The sequence below is a fragment of the Eretmochelys imbricata genome, chromosome 8 (assembly GCF_965152235.1).
Source record: "Eretmochelys imbricata isolate rEreImb1 chromosome 8, rEreImb1.hap1, whole genome shotgun sequence".
In the NCBI taxonomy this organism is placed as follows: Eukaryota; Metazoa; Chordata; order Testudines; family Cheloniidae; genus Eretmochelys; species Eretmochelys imbricata.
The window spans coordinates 8,045,949-8,060,867 of NC_135579.1; the positions used below are offsets into that span (position 1 = coordinate 8,045,949).

Below are 14,919 nucleotides of genomic sequence, written 5' to 3' on the forward strand. Positions count from 1 at the left end.
CACTGGCCGTGATGGGATAGTATAGTAGATAGGGAGGGTTCTGAGTTACCCCAGAGAATTCTTTCCCAGGTGTCTGGCTGGTGGGTCTTGCCCACACACTCAGCATCTAAGAGATCACCAATATTTGAGGTTGGGAAGGAATTTTCCCCTGGGTCAGATTAGCAGAGACCCTGGAGGTTTTTCATATTCCTCTGCAGCATGGGGCATGGGTCACTTGTAGGTTTAAACTGGTGTAAATAGTAACCTGTAAGCTGAAGTCTTTAAGCCATGATTTGAGGACGTCTGTAACTCAGCCAGAGGTTAGGGGCCTATTACAGGAGTGGGTGGGTGAGGTTCTGTGGTCTGCAACATGCAGGACGTCAAACTAGATGATCATGATGGTCCCTTTACACCTTAATGTCAAAAACCTATGAACAGACTCATAATTTAAGGGCAGTGCCTCCATTTCTGCCCTTATGGGGGGCATTTTGTGTCAAGTTTCAGTTTCTTCACTTTTTCTTTTATGCAGAGTGCTTTGAGGTAGTTACATTTTGTGTAGGTGTTTCAAGTTCCTATGAACAGACTCTTGTTTCCCCAGAATGTTGGATGTTTTTTTTATGTATACATTCTCTTGCTTCTTTGCTCTTAGTTTGTATTGCTTTTTTATACTACACAGTACTTCAGTTCCATTACACTCAGTTACTTTAAAAGTGTCTTCTTGCTTTACGTTCTCTATAAACTAGGAATAGTATTTTGTTTTGCAAAATGAAAATCTTTCAAAGACTACATGCTTGATTTTACTCATTGGTATTTATTTGCAAGAAAAAAATGGAACAGTGTTAAGACTAAATATCTCGTTTTCATAGTTTAACAAAGACTTTATTGCATAATCACTATTGTATTCATAAGTGCTTTAGAAACAAATACAGTCTATATGCTATTTTTTTTGAAGTATATCGTGAAGGCACATTCATTTATACATGTAGACGGCTGACTGTTTTTCCATGTTCAATTTACTTTGTTCACATATAAAACTGTACATAACTAACATAATATAATCTGGAATATATTAAAAGTGAGTAGTTAGACTAGAACCATGAGGCTACAGTGTGCAGAAACAAATCAGTGATTTTTTTTTTTAAGAGGTCAGATGTACAAATGTGAAGTACAAAGTTTTAAATAAAGAAAATAGCTTTTTATAAAATTCAGAAAAGTGAATTCGCACTTCAAAGTTTCAGCATGTTGAGCACATTTTAAATTATATGATTTTTAATTCTACTTTATTTCATTATGAAATATATTGGCAAAATATTAGCTTTCTTAATTCCTATAAATACCTTTATATCTTTTAAATTATTACTTGACCTGTTCTAGAATGGAAAGTGTTGAAGTCTAAAGAGATGTTTTCTTCTGCACAAAGGGGTACTGGAAGTCAAACTTTTAAAAAAATTCATGACTCCTTCTCCAAGCTTAGGATGGTCCTCTTGAAACAAATGAAGCATTAGGGAGCAGTAGATGAACATCTCTGAAGCAGTAAAGTGTGACATGTGTCACAAACACGCACAGGTTTAGGGTAGGATGGCAGTGCCAGTTCATTGCTGGAACAAGTGTTGCAAAAGATGTCACCACAGTTTCTACAGTGATGCTACAAGACAGTTTGAAGCAAAATTAGGATTGAGTAAGCACAAACTGTACAGTTTAATCTTTAACTACAGCAGGCTATTAGCAAATTGTGATAAGATCCTGCTGCCACCATCCACTGTTTCCTGAGCCTCCACCCAGGACCGTCCCTAGATATTTTGGTACCCTATGCAGCGGGGGCCTGTGTGGGGCCCCAGGCCTCCGTGGGAAGTGGAGTGACCCAGCCCCAGCCTGCTCTGCTCCCCTGGCTCCCAGCCGCACAGCTGGTGAGTGCTGGGGGGTGGTTCCCCCCTCCCCCAAGCCTGGGAGCCAGGGGAGTGGAGCAGGCTGGGGCCGGGTCACTCCACTTACACACGGTGAGTGCAGGGTCAGGCCTGGCTGCAATCTTCAGGGGAGTGGGGATGGGGCAGGGGCCGGGGCCTGGGGAAGAGCCGGAGCAGGGGCTGGAGCAGCACGCAGCTGTGCAGGGCACCAGGAAATTTCCTGGTGCCCTGTGCAGCTGCGTGCTTTGCATATGGGTAAGGACGGCCCTGCCTCCACCCTCCCCACATCAAGGATCCACTTCCTTCCACATGAGGACTACACAGAATTCAATCTGGAGGCTGTCATCACAGCTGCTTAGCTAGAAGGGGGTCATGCATCTTGAGACATTCATTCTTTCAGGAGACTAAAAAAATGCCTTAGCACTTCCAGTTCTTGCTGGTTAGAAAAGGAAACCACAATGGGAATTGAACCCAAGTTTCTCCAGGGCAGCGCAGTGCACTACCAGAAAGCTACAAATTCCTGCTATTAGGCAACATCCTCATTGAGAGCGCACAAGACTCTGGTTTATGCTAAATCACAGTTTTTAGAAACAATCACCTTTTAAACATTTTTAAAAAACTTGTTCTCTCTCCCCCCTCAGGTTAACAGGATAGTGTTACTCAAAGTCAAGTCAAGTCAATTTTCTCTAATTAGTAATGTATGACAAGATCTAGAATTAGAGGCTTTTAAATATTTCTTCCCTAGCAAAATGAGCTGTGATACATTAGAAGGGTAGATGACTGGTGCCTCTCCATACTGGGCAGGGGGCACCAGCTAAAGGGTAAGACATATGACCTCTCCAGCGTGACTCTTCCCCCACCTAGCCCAGGGTCCTTGCGCTCTGCCCATCCCCTCCGTATGTTACCTGCGGGGGGCCTCTGTCCTCCCATTGCGCTGGCTCCCCCTGGCATGTTTGGCTGCTCTGCCTAGCAGCCTGGCCCTGGACCCACTCTTGGATGCTGCCCAGTGCAGCACAGCCGCTGCCTGGGAGAGTGCCTAGCTGCAGCAGCAGTGGGCTGCCTCCCGTCCAGGCTTGGCTTCCGGGAATGTGGCTGAGGGAGTTTGAGTTGCCCTGCCCCACCCTCCCTGGCATGCTCAGAGTTGGCTCTTGTCCCCAGAAGCAAAGCCTGGGGAGGGAGTGACGGCAGCCTGCTCCCTGCCCAGGCTGAACTTCTAGGGACAGGAGCTGACTGAGCATGCTGGAGGGGCTCCAGCTTGTTCGGCCACTGTCCCCAGAAGCTGAACCCGGGCGGGGGCAGCCTGCTGCTACCGCAGCCAGACGCTCTCCCAGTCAGCCAGGACACAGTCAGCGTGGATGGAAGAGGCTCTGGCCCTGCCTCTCCCTGCCCGGGCCAGCTGCTGGAGAGACACTTGACCTTTTGTGCACCTCCCACAAGTCGCCAAAAAAGGGGGTATTCTTCATAGTTATCCACTGACCACCACTACCTTTCTTCTTGAAATGGAGAACTCCTTCTCACATTGTTTACAGTGGGTTGCTTCATCATCTTTTAGCCAGGTATGGCCCTAAAATAAAAAAAAACAAACAATCACATATGCAAGAAAGATCAGTTCAGTTATGAATTACTTGGAGAAAGGATTTGAAATTGAAGGTGGTTTGGGCTGCAACACTTGGAATTTCCCACAGCCATATTCTAAATCATTTCACTCAGTTTTAAGAGTTATCTGCAGTATAAGGTCATCTAAAATGAAATATGTACAATACTTAATTTATATTTTTATAAAGTGTACAGTACCTTTAGTGCTTTATTTACTTCTTTAATATCTTCCATCTTCAGTTTGGATCTGGAAAAGATAAATTAAGAATTTACTTCGCATTTTAACATGAGATAAAGACGACTATTTATAGAAAAAATGCAACAGTTTAGCTGGAACTAAGGGGAGGGGACAAAAAGTCCCAATCCTGCAACCCTTGTGTGCGAATAGTACCACTGAAGTGAATGGATAAACACACATGCACAAGTTGCCCAAACCTTGGTATATACTTTCTCCATACTCATCCATCGTTTCCTAAAATTGACACTTATTTATGTAACTGGATGCTCTTTAATTGTTGCATATGTTATGAATTAGTTTGAAAATCCAACCTCATTTAGCTACAAGGTTCTTAAGTTATTGGAACTTACTGGCTAAGGTGTTGTCCCATTTCTTGTAGAGCTTGTTCCTGTTCTTCACAGACCTTCTCTAACTGCTGCTTCTCATCTTGCAATTTTCGCAGTTCCTATAATTAACACACAATGCTCTGAACAAGAACATGAATGCTGAGCATCTTCAGCACATGTGAAGAATTAGAGGGTTTTTTGCAGCTTTAAAAAAAACAAACAAAAAACCCCCCAACACACAAAAAAAAACAACCCACCAAACATTTGACCTTATATAATCTGTGTCCTAGACAATCAACCTAACATGGTGAGGAATTTATGATAGATTAGCTTCTCTGCAAAGCTAGATACCTATTCTTGGACTTTAGGATCTTGCTTTTACTGTGTTTATGTTAATAACCTGTTCACATCTAAATGGTATCCAATTTACGTATTGTAGATCGTCATGGGGAGGTTTTTAAACTGATTATACAAGGGAGGTGAAGAGATTTTTTTTCAGGCCCCTGCAATCTCAGAGTAAGCTACCATATGTGGCATAAACCAACCAATTCACCAATGGTGCAATTATTATTCAGTCAATATGCAGTGCACACACCTCTTATTCTTTATAGTGCCTAGGACTCCATTGAGTTAGGTGCTGTACAAACACAGAACAAAGAGACTGTCCCTGCCCCAAGGGGCTTACAATCTTAGTAATGTATGCTTTGCTCCTCCAGGCACTTAAAATAAATACAACAAATGCCAATTGCACACAGGGGAGTGGATTGCTGCAAGTCAATTTAAAGAAGGATTTGTAGAAAATGATTTTAAGAAGCACAGAGGATTTGAAAACTTGTAAAATTAGTCCACTCATTTTAGTTTAAGTTTTTAATATTCACCACTGAAACTTAGGTTATATCATCAATTCATCTTTCTTTTGTAATATGCTGACCCCAAGCTCCTCCTATTTGCATTTTCCTGCACAAAGTTAGTCGAATTGTTGAACATTTTCCCGTAACCACTTTCACAAGTGGGCAATGGGGGGGGGGGGGTCTATAGAAATAAACTAACCAAGCAAAGGTGGGAAATACTTGCATAGCTTCTGTTGACTTTCCATCCTAACCACTCACCATGCTCCCAACGTGCTTACCTTTTTCAACCCTTCCATTTGTTGCAGTTCTGTTTTTAGCAGACTAGTAGTATCCTTCTCTTGATGTAGCTCTCGTTGCAAAGTTTGTCTCTGTTCTTTTTCAGATTTTAACTCTTTCTCCAGAATTGAGCTGTTAAAATAACAGTGGTTGTAACAGAGGCTGTTTTTACAAAGAGTTTTAGGAAAAAGAAAGGACAGGAACACTTGTCCAATCCAGGGCAAAACTGGAAACATTGTTCCAGGAAGGGGGAGAGAGATGTCTTGGCAGCGCAAAGATCAATAATTATGTTAAACAATCTTTTCCTTTGGTCACAGCAAGGAAGGAGCAGCCAAGACAGTGGGTTTCAGGGGTTGTGGAGTTTTTATTCAGTTAGGTGTGTACTTGACTGCTTATGTATAAATAATTGAACATACAAAACATTACAATTGAGAGTATATGCACATGTACATAGCCCCATTAGTGAAATCCTGGAAAGGCTTCAATAAGAATCAGCAGCACAGTGGGGGATGCATTTGGTATTAAATTCCAGACCCTTTTAATGCAGCAAGAGATTTTTTCTTTATTTGAATACTGACTCAAAGTGAATCAGACCGGGTTTGAGAACAGGAGGAGTCCTGGGGAGGAGCAAGATAGCATCCCATAAATCAACATGTCACTTTGCATCCTTTCCCATTTTTTTGTCTGAATGTTTTCTATTAAGACTCAGCCTTTTGGGTCTCATTTTTTGTCTGCAGAGGATTTAGCACACTCCCTGATGCTAAATAGGTTAATCATTCATAATCTTTGGTTATTAAAGGGAAAAGCATACAAGTTTAATTCATTTATTAATAAAGCATCCACTAACCATCTTACCCGTGTACATACACAAAGTTAATGATTGCAAATAATTTATCATCCATAAAAAACTAGTTATCTATCACTCTTTGGCACTAGAGAAGAAACACAATCTTAAAAACAAAACAGAATTAATTTTTCTTCTTTATATTAAGTATTATAGAAGTAAAAAAAAAAGTACCACTGATTGTCCAGCTGGGAGAGTTGTTGCTGTAGAGTCTCAATTCTGCCACCAAACTCTTGCTTCATTTTGATATTTTTTTCTTCTGCTACCTGCCTAGCCTGTTCTGCATGCTGCAATCTAATGCAAAATAAGGCATGCAATGCATTTATTAGAATCAATGCACAAACGTATTACTTAAGTATGGACAATACTTTCCTTTAAAAAATTCTATTGCACCCATTTTTCTACAGTGGTAGAACTGAGAATTTGAATGCACAGCAATAGGACATTTAAAAAACAACAGTTTCTGTGGAAGCCATAAGCAGCCACATAGGATGTATGCCTTAACTCAGCGTACACAGAATACATTTACACATGCAGTAAGTGTTGTGGTATGGGCCAGATCTATATATATGGGGGCAGAAAGAGAAAATGTGCACAAAGGGGAGGTCAGAGGGTGAGCCTGTTTCTATACGGAAGATGAGGGTGTAGCGTGGATAGTTGGAAGCTATGGAGGATTTGGGGGTGGGGGGGTGGGGAGGGAGTGGACAGGCAAAATTTTAAGCAGTCAGTGCTCTGCAATGTGGGGAGAAGTTGATCTGTGTTGGGGCAACCACAGGGAACCCCCATCACACTTGTCCATATCATCTAGTTTCCTTGCCCCCTGCTCAGGTCCATCAGAATGGTCTCATTATTCAGTGCTGCCTCTGTTGTGGCCCCTGTCACAGATTGTCTGTCTGTCACAGACTGGAGCTAGGGAGGAGGGCTGTGAAGCTGGGCCAGGGAGGCAGCATATGAGAACAGATGTATCCTTCTCTTAATGTATGGTTACACCAAATAAGGAGAGTAAAATGATTAAGTTTTATATATTTCTATATATTTATATTTCCAGTATATAGTGATCATGTGGAAGTGCCTGAAGTTTGGAGTTCATGGTGTGTGTACATCTATTTGAAGGCAAAAGAAAGTAATACATTGATGGCTACACTTCAAGGCAGGATGATTTTAATAGTGTTGTGTAGAAGAGTTACCAAGTATTTTATGCAATAGGCAGAACAGAAAATTCAAAGGATCACATTAACATTAACTGTGGTAAATGTGGAGACTAAATTCAGCCACTTGAAGTATGAAATGGAGGGATCTTCGTCCTGATTTAATTGAAAAGCTCAACCAAGTCTTAACTATGCAGGCACTACTGAAACTTCAGTAATATGTAAGAATATTGGAAGTTCACACAATATTCTTTTTCCAGCATTGCCTTTTTAAGAGTTTGTAAATATTACCTCTCTTCCATTTGTTTCATAGTAGACATCATCTGATTTGTTTTTCCTTCAAAAGAGGATATTGTTTCTTTTTTCTGTTGCAGTGAGCTCTCTGAATTCTGTAAGAAGAAATTTGAGCAGATAATTATTCTTTAATATTCCAAAGTATAACCAAAATAATAAGGTTTAGAGCCAAAGTTTAGTGCTTGTGAAAGAAAATCAAGGCTATTTTGAAGAATTTGATGCAGTCAGAAGAAAACTGAAAAGGGCAAGATGTACTAAATGGTGTTCTCTGTTTTGATGTACCAGAGAGGGAGTAATGGGAGACCAAAGGTCAGGGAGTTGGCATAGGAGGGGTTCTTGAGATCAGGCAACTGAAGGCGGAGGAGATAACAATGGAGGATTGGGAACATTAGAGGTTGCGAGGAAAGGAAGAGGACAGTAGTTAAAGGGCTATAGTAGGAGATAAGGAGAATTAAGGGGATATAACACTACTGTTGGCACACCTTAAAACAAAAAGCTAAGAAAATGAAAGGATACAACTGATTCAAGGATCTCCGAGTCAGTGTTTGATTTTAATTATATAATCAGCACCTGCTGGAATAGTACTAAAGAAGTTAAAAAGTGAAAAAGGAACACCCCTGTTTCTCCTTTAGGAGCCAACAGTCACACACCATCTCTCAAATCTGTGTTAAGAGAGAAGTGAAAAAACCCAAGCAACACACAATTTTTAAAGGGCTACTTGGGTAGGATGAGAAAAGTCCTAAAAGCTATTAATTGGACCATGGTATTTCAAAAGAAGATAAATGGGAGCAGGGGGGCCAGTCTTTTAAGTAAAAATTCAACACAATCGAAAGCTTCTCTTTTTAGAAATAAACACTCAAAGGAAATGAAGTGATCGGGCTGGATGAACATGGAGGGTAACTTAAAGACATCAGTGACAGTGCTTAAGAAAAAAGGAAGTGAAGATGCATATACAGAAGCTGAGACAGGGCAAATGTCAGACCAGAACAGGAAGATGCAAATGTAGTATTGGAAGTAGGAGTATATGAAGAGACACAGGGTGGTGAAAATATAGGTACAATTAAAAATGAAATGAACAGATGAACAAATGAAAAAGTACCTCACTAGTGTAACTAAAGCTTACTGTTATTAGACTGTGTGTGCAAATATGGATTTGCACCTGCAAGATTTTGTTGGCTAACTTACGCTTCTGTAGCACCTTTCATCTTAATATTTTCAATTGCTTTACAGACATCAAGGAATCTTCGTAATACTCCTGAGGTAGATCAGTATTTTACCCATTTTGAGGAAACAGGAAGTATATGACTTACCTAATGTCACATAGGAAGTCAGTGAGAGAATAGGGAACACAACCTAGGGGATTCTATTTTTCCACGCTGCAGAATGCCAGTAACTCCCAGTTTGATCTTATGGCCCGATCTACTCCAAGGAACTAAACTTACGTAGTCTAGTGGCTTGAACAGAGGACCAGTAGGCAAGACTCGTGGGACCCTATTCTCCCCCTGTATAACAAGAAACTGACTGATTTTTTTAGTGCATTCTCTTCAGGGTACCAAATGGTATTCCAAAAGGGAATTTACAACAAAAGTCTACACAACCTACAATAAAGACACATGACATCTGGTAAGAGAAAGCTATGGAAGGAAGGTTAAAGATAGGTGTTACGGAAGGACTTCTCAGAGGATTATTGACTAGTAAAGCTATCCAGCACATATTGATACAACATACATAACAGAGTCTGCAACAAAGATAATTGTATACTTGCAACAAGGAACACATGTATGGATTACCAAACAGCAAGACAATATTTTTAGTTCTCTCCATCTACAAATTTGATATATTTACCTGGGATTTGTGAAACATCTGCAAATTAATAGCTTTAACTTCTTCCAACTGTTGGCGAAGAGCAACCAAAGTGTCTTGTTTTTCATGAGTATCTTTTTCCAGTAGTTTCATGGCAATTTCCATTTCTGTTTTCATTCCAATCTGCAGCTCCAACTCTTTCTCTAATTCCTTAGAAGGAGGAGATTTCCTAATTATTGCTATATAGGGCATGAATCATGTGTAAGAAATTTCTAATGTGCTAAACCTACATAAAACTTGTCTGTGTATTATGTCCAAGGAATAACGTTATTTTATATGTAATGAGACAAACAGCCCAAATAACACAATATAAGTAAGTTAGTAAGAATGGTAAGAAGGAAAGCAGCACACAGTATATTCCAACTCTCAGCATTCTGCTACTTTATTTTATTTGCAGTCCTGCTCTAGACAGTAGAACTGAATGTTTAAGTCAGCCTTCTCCATTCTGGGTATTTCTTTCCAGGTAGGGACTGGCTACAGGAGCTGAAAGTCTGAAATGAAGCAAAGGGCTCTTAATCCAGCCAGTCCATAACTGCTGAGAGAATGCTCCACCTGAGAGGTGACTGCTATAAGTCACAACAATGCATGACCGCAAAGAAAAAAAAGACAGTTGCTTTTCTGCGTTGATAATTTTAAAAAACATTAAAAATATAGTATTCATTGTAATAGTCTAGCAAATGAGAGGAGGACTTCATTCTTAACTTTCCATAAGCTCTGTGTTTTGTTTTCTTTATGGACTGTTGCTGTCCATTTGTTTGAGCTATTCTGAGCAAGATGCATGAAAATCCACTGTGGAGTAAGGAGCCTGGATTCAAGCAATCCACAGCATTTTCTGTATTACATGCTTATAATGTTATAGCACTAACAATAAAGACAAAAAACCATAAATCTTTCATTTCACCCTCCGCCATGTGGTATCCTCACCATCCTAATTTTTTTTTCCTCTTTCAACTGCTTCCAGACATCACTGTACATTTCATCCAGACCTTGGCGTGACTGTTTATAGGTATCCAGTTCTATTTTTGTATCCTGTATTGTTACCTACATGAAAAATTAGGAAAAGTTGTTTTTGAAGTTTGCTTGCAATTTGGTTATGGGACATAAAAGAATAAATAGCAATATTACTTTAATATAAAATAATTTCTTGTGATTGCACAGAATTGATCTTACCTCTAATCAGATGGTCAATATTAAAATAATTTCTCAAAAATAAATATTAGTACTGAGGTTTTTAAATGTCCAGTGCTTTTGAAGATACTTCACCCCATTTTTAAAAAACATTTGCAGCCTACATCTGAACAGACATGGTTTCATTATATTGTACACTATGGTACTAAATTTTATTTTTTTTAAATGTGTATTATATGAGAAAAAATTTAAACAGAAGGAACATGTTCAATACCAATAAGTTGCATGCAAACATGGTTAGCATTCAAATTAAAAATTGTTTTATAATACTGAAGATAATTGTTCAGAGGACAGCCTATTTCCCATATTCTTGAACTGGATGTCTAACCTCTACACTCTTTTCACTCCGCTCACGAATTAATTCATTTTGATGTTTTAACTGTTGCTGTTCTTTCTGAAGTGAACCAATCCGATCCGTTGCTGCTGCAAGCTGGTTAAAGAAAAAAGTAAGACTATCATGATTAAACACAGACAAGTGTGCAGCACCTGAATGAGATTTAAACATACCATTCAGAATATTGTTAGAAATAAATCTTAGTACGGTATGTTTCATAATACAGCTAAGTAAAAAATACTAGTCACTGCTAATCTTTAAAATATTGATTATGGGCTATTTAATTTGGAGAGTTACACGTTTGCCTCTCACCTTGAAACACCAGTTTGAATTCTGGCATAGATCATAGATGAGCTGCATTGCTTTATCATAGATAGCTTTGGGATGTACAAGGTTGGGACTATTAGGTGTTTTGTCAATATAATTGTCTTTAGGATGCTCAGAAATGAAATATAAAGGCACACTGAAGGTTAGACCCAACATGCTTTGAGTGGATGACAGTGTTGTCAAGAAGGGACATCTCCAGCAGGGGTAGAGGCTGGACTTTGCAGAATGCTGTGAGAAGTGTGAACTCACAGTCACAGATTATTTTAAATGATCTGTATAGGTGGAGTACTGTAGTAGGATGGGCATCCTATTCTTATTTGCAAATTTTTTTTTTTGCTTGGAAGCTGAAATGTGACTCCTCCTTACAACTTTCTTCCTATTCACTGTTTCATTTTTTGCTTTAGTCTTTCTTCTCTCTTTTAAATGGGAAATGAGAGCACATGCTGGGGATAGATGTACATCCTGCTGACGTAATTAAGGAGGCAAACATTTTAAGGAGAAAGTGGGATGAGGTATTTAATGCCTCCTCATTATTGGGCAAGTCTGGATTTGTTTTGTTTAGAAAAAAAACCACTTTTTATAAAAAGACTTGATCAGACAAATAAGATGGCAGACACGTTGAAATCACTGGTATAACAAGGAGTCTTCTGCCAACATCACATCTAACAACCAAAACCTTCTAGGTCTTTATACCATATTTATCACCATTGTATTGTATGTGGGAAAGCTTTGAGAGTGTTCTGACTCAAGCCAGTCCTATTTGTTCCCACATTTCACAAGCATGAAACTCACTCCAGATTTGGGGTGAAATCCTGGCCCAACTGAAATAAATAACAAAACTCCCCTTTCCTTTTTAGGGATGTAACAATTAATTAAGCTTCCTCAGTTGACTGTATAATACATTTGTATTTTAAAAAGGTAAAATTAGCCACAAACCTCTTCCTGGAGTTTTGAATTGGTCTTTTCTAAACAATCTATCTTGCTCTGGAGATCACCAACTGTGCAACTGTGGCAAAAGATTTACATTTGGCTTTAGATAAAAAGAATGACATGTTCAGCTTTTATTAATCCTCAGTTATATTTTTGTAACAGTCTCCTATAAACAGCAACTAGAAGGTGGAAAGGCAAAATTTCGAGCTGGTATAATTCCCCTAGGTGAGCCAACTACTTCTTTCACAGGGTGTGGGGGAGGGAAAAGAGAAAATGTATCATCTTTACTTACTTGCAAAGACATACATTTGGAAAAATCAATAGTCTCCTACAATTAGCATACTGTCTTCATTTCTGAGGCCCCCTTCTGAGCTGTGTGCTCCGAGTTATGGTGGCCTTGAATGCTCTGCTGCAGATCTACCTCAGTTCCAGCTCCTTTATGTATCTAGAGCTGTGAAAAGGTGCCAGAACATGGCCCAGGATTTGCGTCTGAGTTTGTAAAGAATCATAAAAGCCCCACAAAACCTAAGTTATTTTCCAAGTCAAAGAGTGCCCTTTCTGCTATTTTAAATATTTAAGACCTCTTATGCCTCACATTAGTACATTGTTTTATTTGCTTTGGTACTTTTCTAGTTCAGAGCCTATACAAATGGCACCACATACAATATTGTGGCAAAATCCAAATTATCTGGTAATACAAGATCAACACCATTCAAGAGCTAAATAAAACTAGTACTATGTAACTTAGTAACTCAGACTACAGTCACAAATGTATCCATAGTAATCAGTAGATAATGGAATACCAAGCGGAAAGAGTACACTCTGACTACACCAATATTGATATAAGGGTAATCTCATTATCTAAAAAGGGATTATTTCAAATTGCAATAGAAAACAAATAAATTAACTTTTAATTCTGTTGGAGATCTCCAGTGGGACCCAGTGATGTTCATCACCCCAGTGGAAGAGGTTATGTACCCAGAAAAAGAATTTAGGGCTATCCGCTGTGGAGCCAATCCAGCAATGCACTCAAAAGTAGACTAGCTTTAAAAGCACGAGTAGTACCGTTCAGCTTTCTCCCATAGACTTCCTGGATCAAGGACTATTGCCCTGCCTGAAACTAAGTCTCTGATAACAACTATTTATTAAGAGTTCAACTGCTGATAGAATCCCAAGGTTAGTTTGTAATCCTTGGTTTAGTCAGAAAAGTTTAATACTTCTCAGCTGATTCTGAAGAGCTGCAAAGTGCCATAGTTAAAATGCAGAGAAATGACTGGATTTCCTCTCCAGCCTAGCCATGGAGGATAGTTCACATTCCCACAAGTATTCTCATTTATCGTACAGTTTAATTCTAACAATATTATTAGATTCCTTTTGCAAAAGAAAGTCAGTTGCCCTTTTAGATTGGACTAAGATCTTTAAGTTTGGTGTGGTCTGTTTATGTAAGTCTTTCAGGAAAGAGCCAACATACTGGCTGAGACTTGAATATAATCTGCAACATTATTTAGATTAATTCCATTTTAGGAATGATTGAAATCAATGCTTATTTTGCTTAGTCACTGAAGTTGTTTAATCCACATCCTGTGTTGTTTATGAAGACTAAATACTGATGTAGGTGTGGTTGGATCAGACAAGAATTTAAGTTTTGTTTAAACAAGTGTAAACTAGTCATGCTAAAAAAACCAAAACAAACATTTGTTTTGTAACTGTGCCTCTTGCTTCAAACTATTGAAAGATTCCTTTAGTCAAGGTTAAAATAAGGGGAAAAAAATGTATTAAACATTCTAATAAAATTATAAATAAAAACATACATATGTAGACATTGAACAAATTGCAGATTATAGATTTTTAACAACAGGGTAAGCAAATATGCTTGAAAAAAGGCAAAAAAAAAAAAAAAAAGCACACCAACCTCTTTTTTCTAGTTAATGTTTTAAAACACATACAGTCATCCAAGAACTCTCACACTGGATGCAAAATGAAGTTTATGCTGTCAAGACTCCTCCTAAAATTAATGATTAGTACTTCTCTAGGACTTTCCACCAAAATTACATTTGTTACACAAATCAGTCCTGGATGCTTCCTTTATGCATTTTAGTTTAAAATCAGTGCTAAGATTACAATGAGTGCTATGATATATTTAGAAATAGAATATGATAAATAATTTTGAATCCACACTTTTACAGTAGTTATATTTTCTGGATAAAAAATTTTAGGCAATACTTAGTTTTTTTTGTACAAGTGATCAAACTGAACAAGGTTCCTTTTCTTAAAATTACACATCAGTAACTTGAAACTTCCTAAAATCAAAGAGGACTATATTTCTGAACTAAGTGTGCATTCATATTTTGAATGTTAACTCTTCTTCTAAGAAGGATGAAAAGGTAAGATATGACCTAAAACATACCATAATCTCAGAATTGGAAGCTAAAGGCAAAGGCATTCTGCAAAAAAATTCTGATTTTTATTAAAACATTACTACTATTTGCAGGAAATTCTATCAACTGTAAGATAATTTTGATTTTCTTACACAGAGGAAGGAAAAGATTAAAGGTCGTAAACTCACCATACGGAGTTGTGAACTATGTTCACTGTTTTTATAAGCCAATAGTACCACCTCCTCACAGGCAAAATATTTTGTTTAACAAACAAACAGACTTCAACTTATACTACACAGTTATTTTCCCAGGAAATATTCTCTCAAGCCTCGTAGGCCAATTTATATTGCTTTTATTTTGAGACGAGGGAGTGTTAACTACAAAGCTGAAAGAGACTTGCTCTGATGTTTAAATATCCAAAGCAGAAGAAGGAAAAAAAAAAA

General features: G+C 38.5%; 1 protein-coding gene across 5 annotated transcripts in view; it reads right to left on the reverse strand.

Annotated features, from left to right (window-relative positions):
• Nucleotides 1–770: 770 nt before the first annotated feature.
• RUFY1 (RUN and FYVE domain containing 1) overlaps nucleotides 771–14,919 on the reverse strand; it is a 31,921-nt gene continuing 17,772 nt past the window's right edge. For 4 of the 5 annotated variants that reach the window (XM_077825325.1, XM_077825327.1, XM_077825329.1 and 1 more), the window contains exons 8-18: nucleotides 12,105–12,174; nucleotides 10,836–10,937; nucleotides 10,244–10,360; nucleotides 9,302–9,469; nucleotides 7,454–7,551; nucleotides 6,189–6,308; nucleotides 5,173–5,302; nucleotides 4,068–4,162; nucleotides 3,678–3,726; nucleotides 3,361–3,447; nucleotides 771–1,624 (exon numbers count right to left, since the gene is read on the reverse strand). In XM_077825325.1, coding sequence (XP_077681451.1) covers nucleotides 1,481–1,624; nucleotides 3,361–3,447; nucleotides 3,678–3,726; nucleotides 4,068–4,162; nucleotides 5,173–5,302; nucleotides 6,189–6,308; nucleotides 7,454–7,551; nucleotides 9,302–9,469; nucleotides 10,244–10,360; nucleotides 10,836–10,937; nucleotides 12,105–12,174 — 1,180 coding nt within the window. In that variant the 3' untranslated portion in view covers nucleotides 771–1,480. The remainder of the gene's footprint in view (nucleotides 1,625–3,360; nucleotides 3,448–3,677; nucleotides 3,727–4,067; nucleotides 4,163–5,172; nucleotides 5,303–6,188; nucleotides 6,309–7,453; nucleotides 7,552–9,301; nucleotides 9,470–10,243; nucleotides 10,361–10,835; nucleotides 10,938–12,104; nucleotides 12,175–14,919) is intronic. The other variant, XM_077825326.1, reaches the window with a different exon arrangement.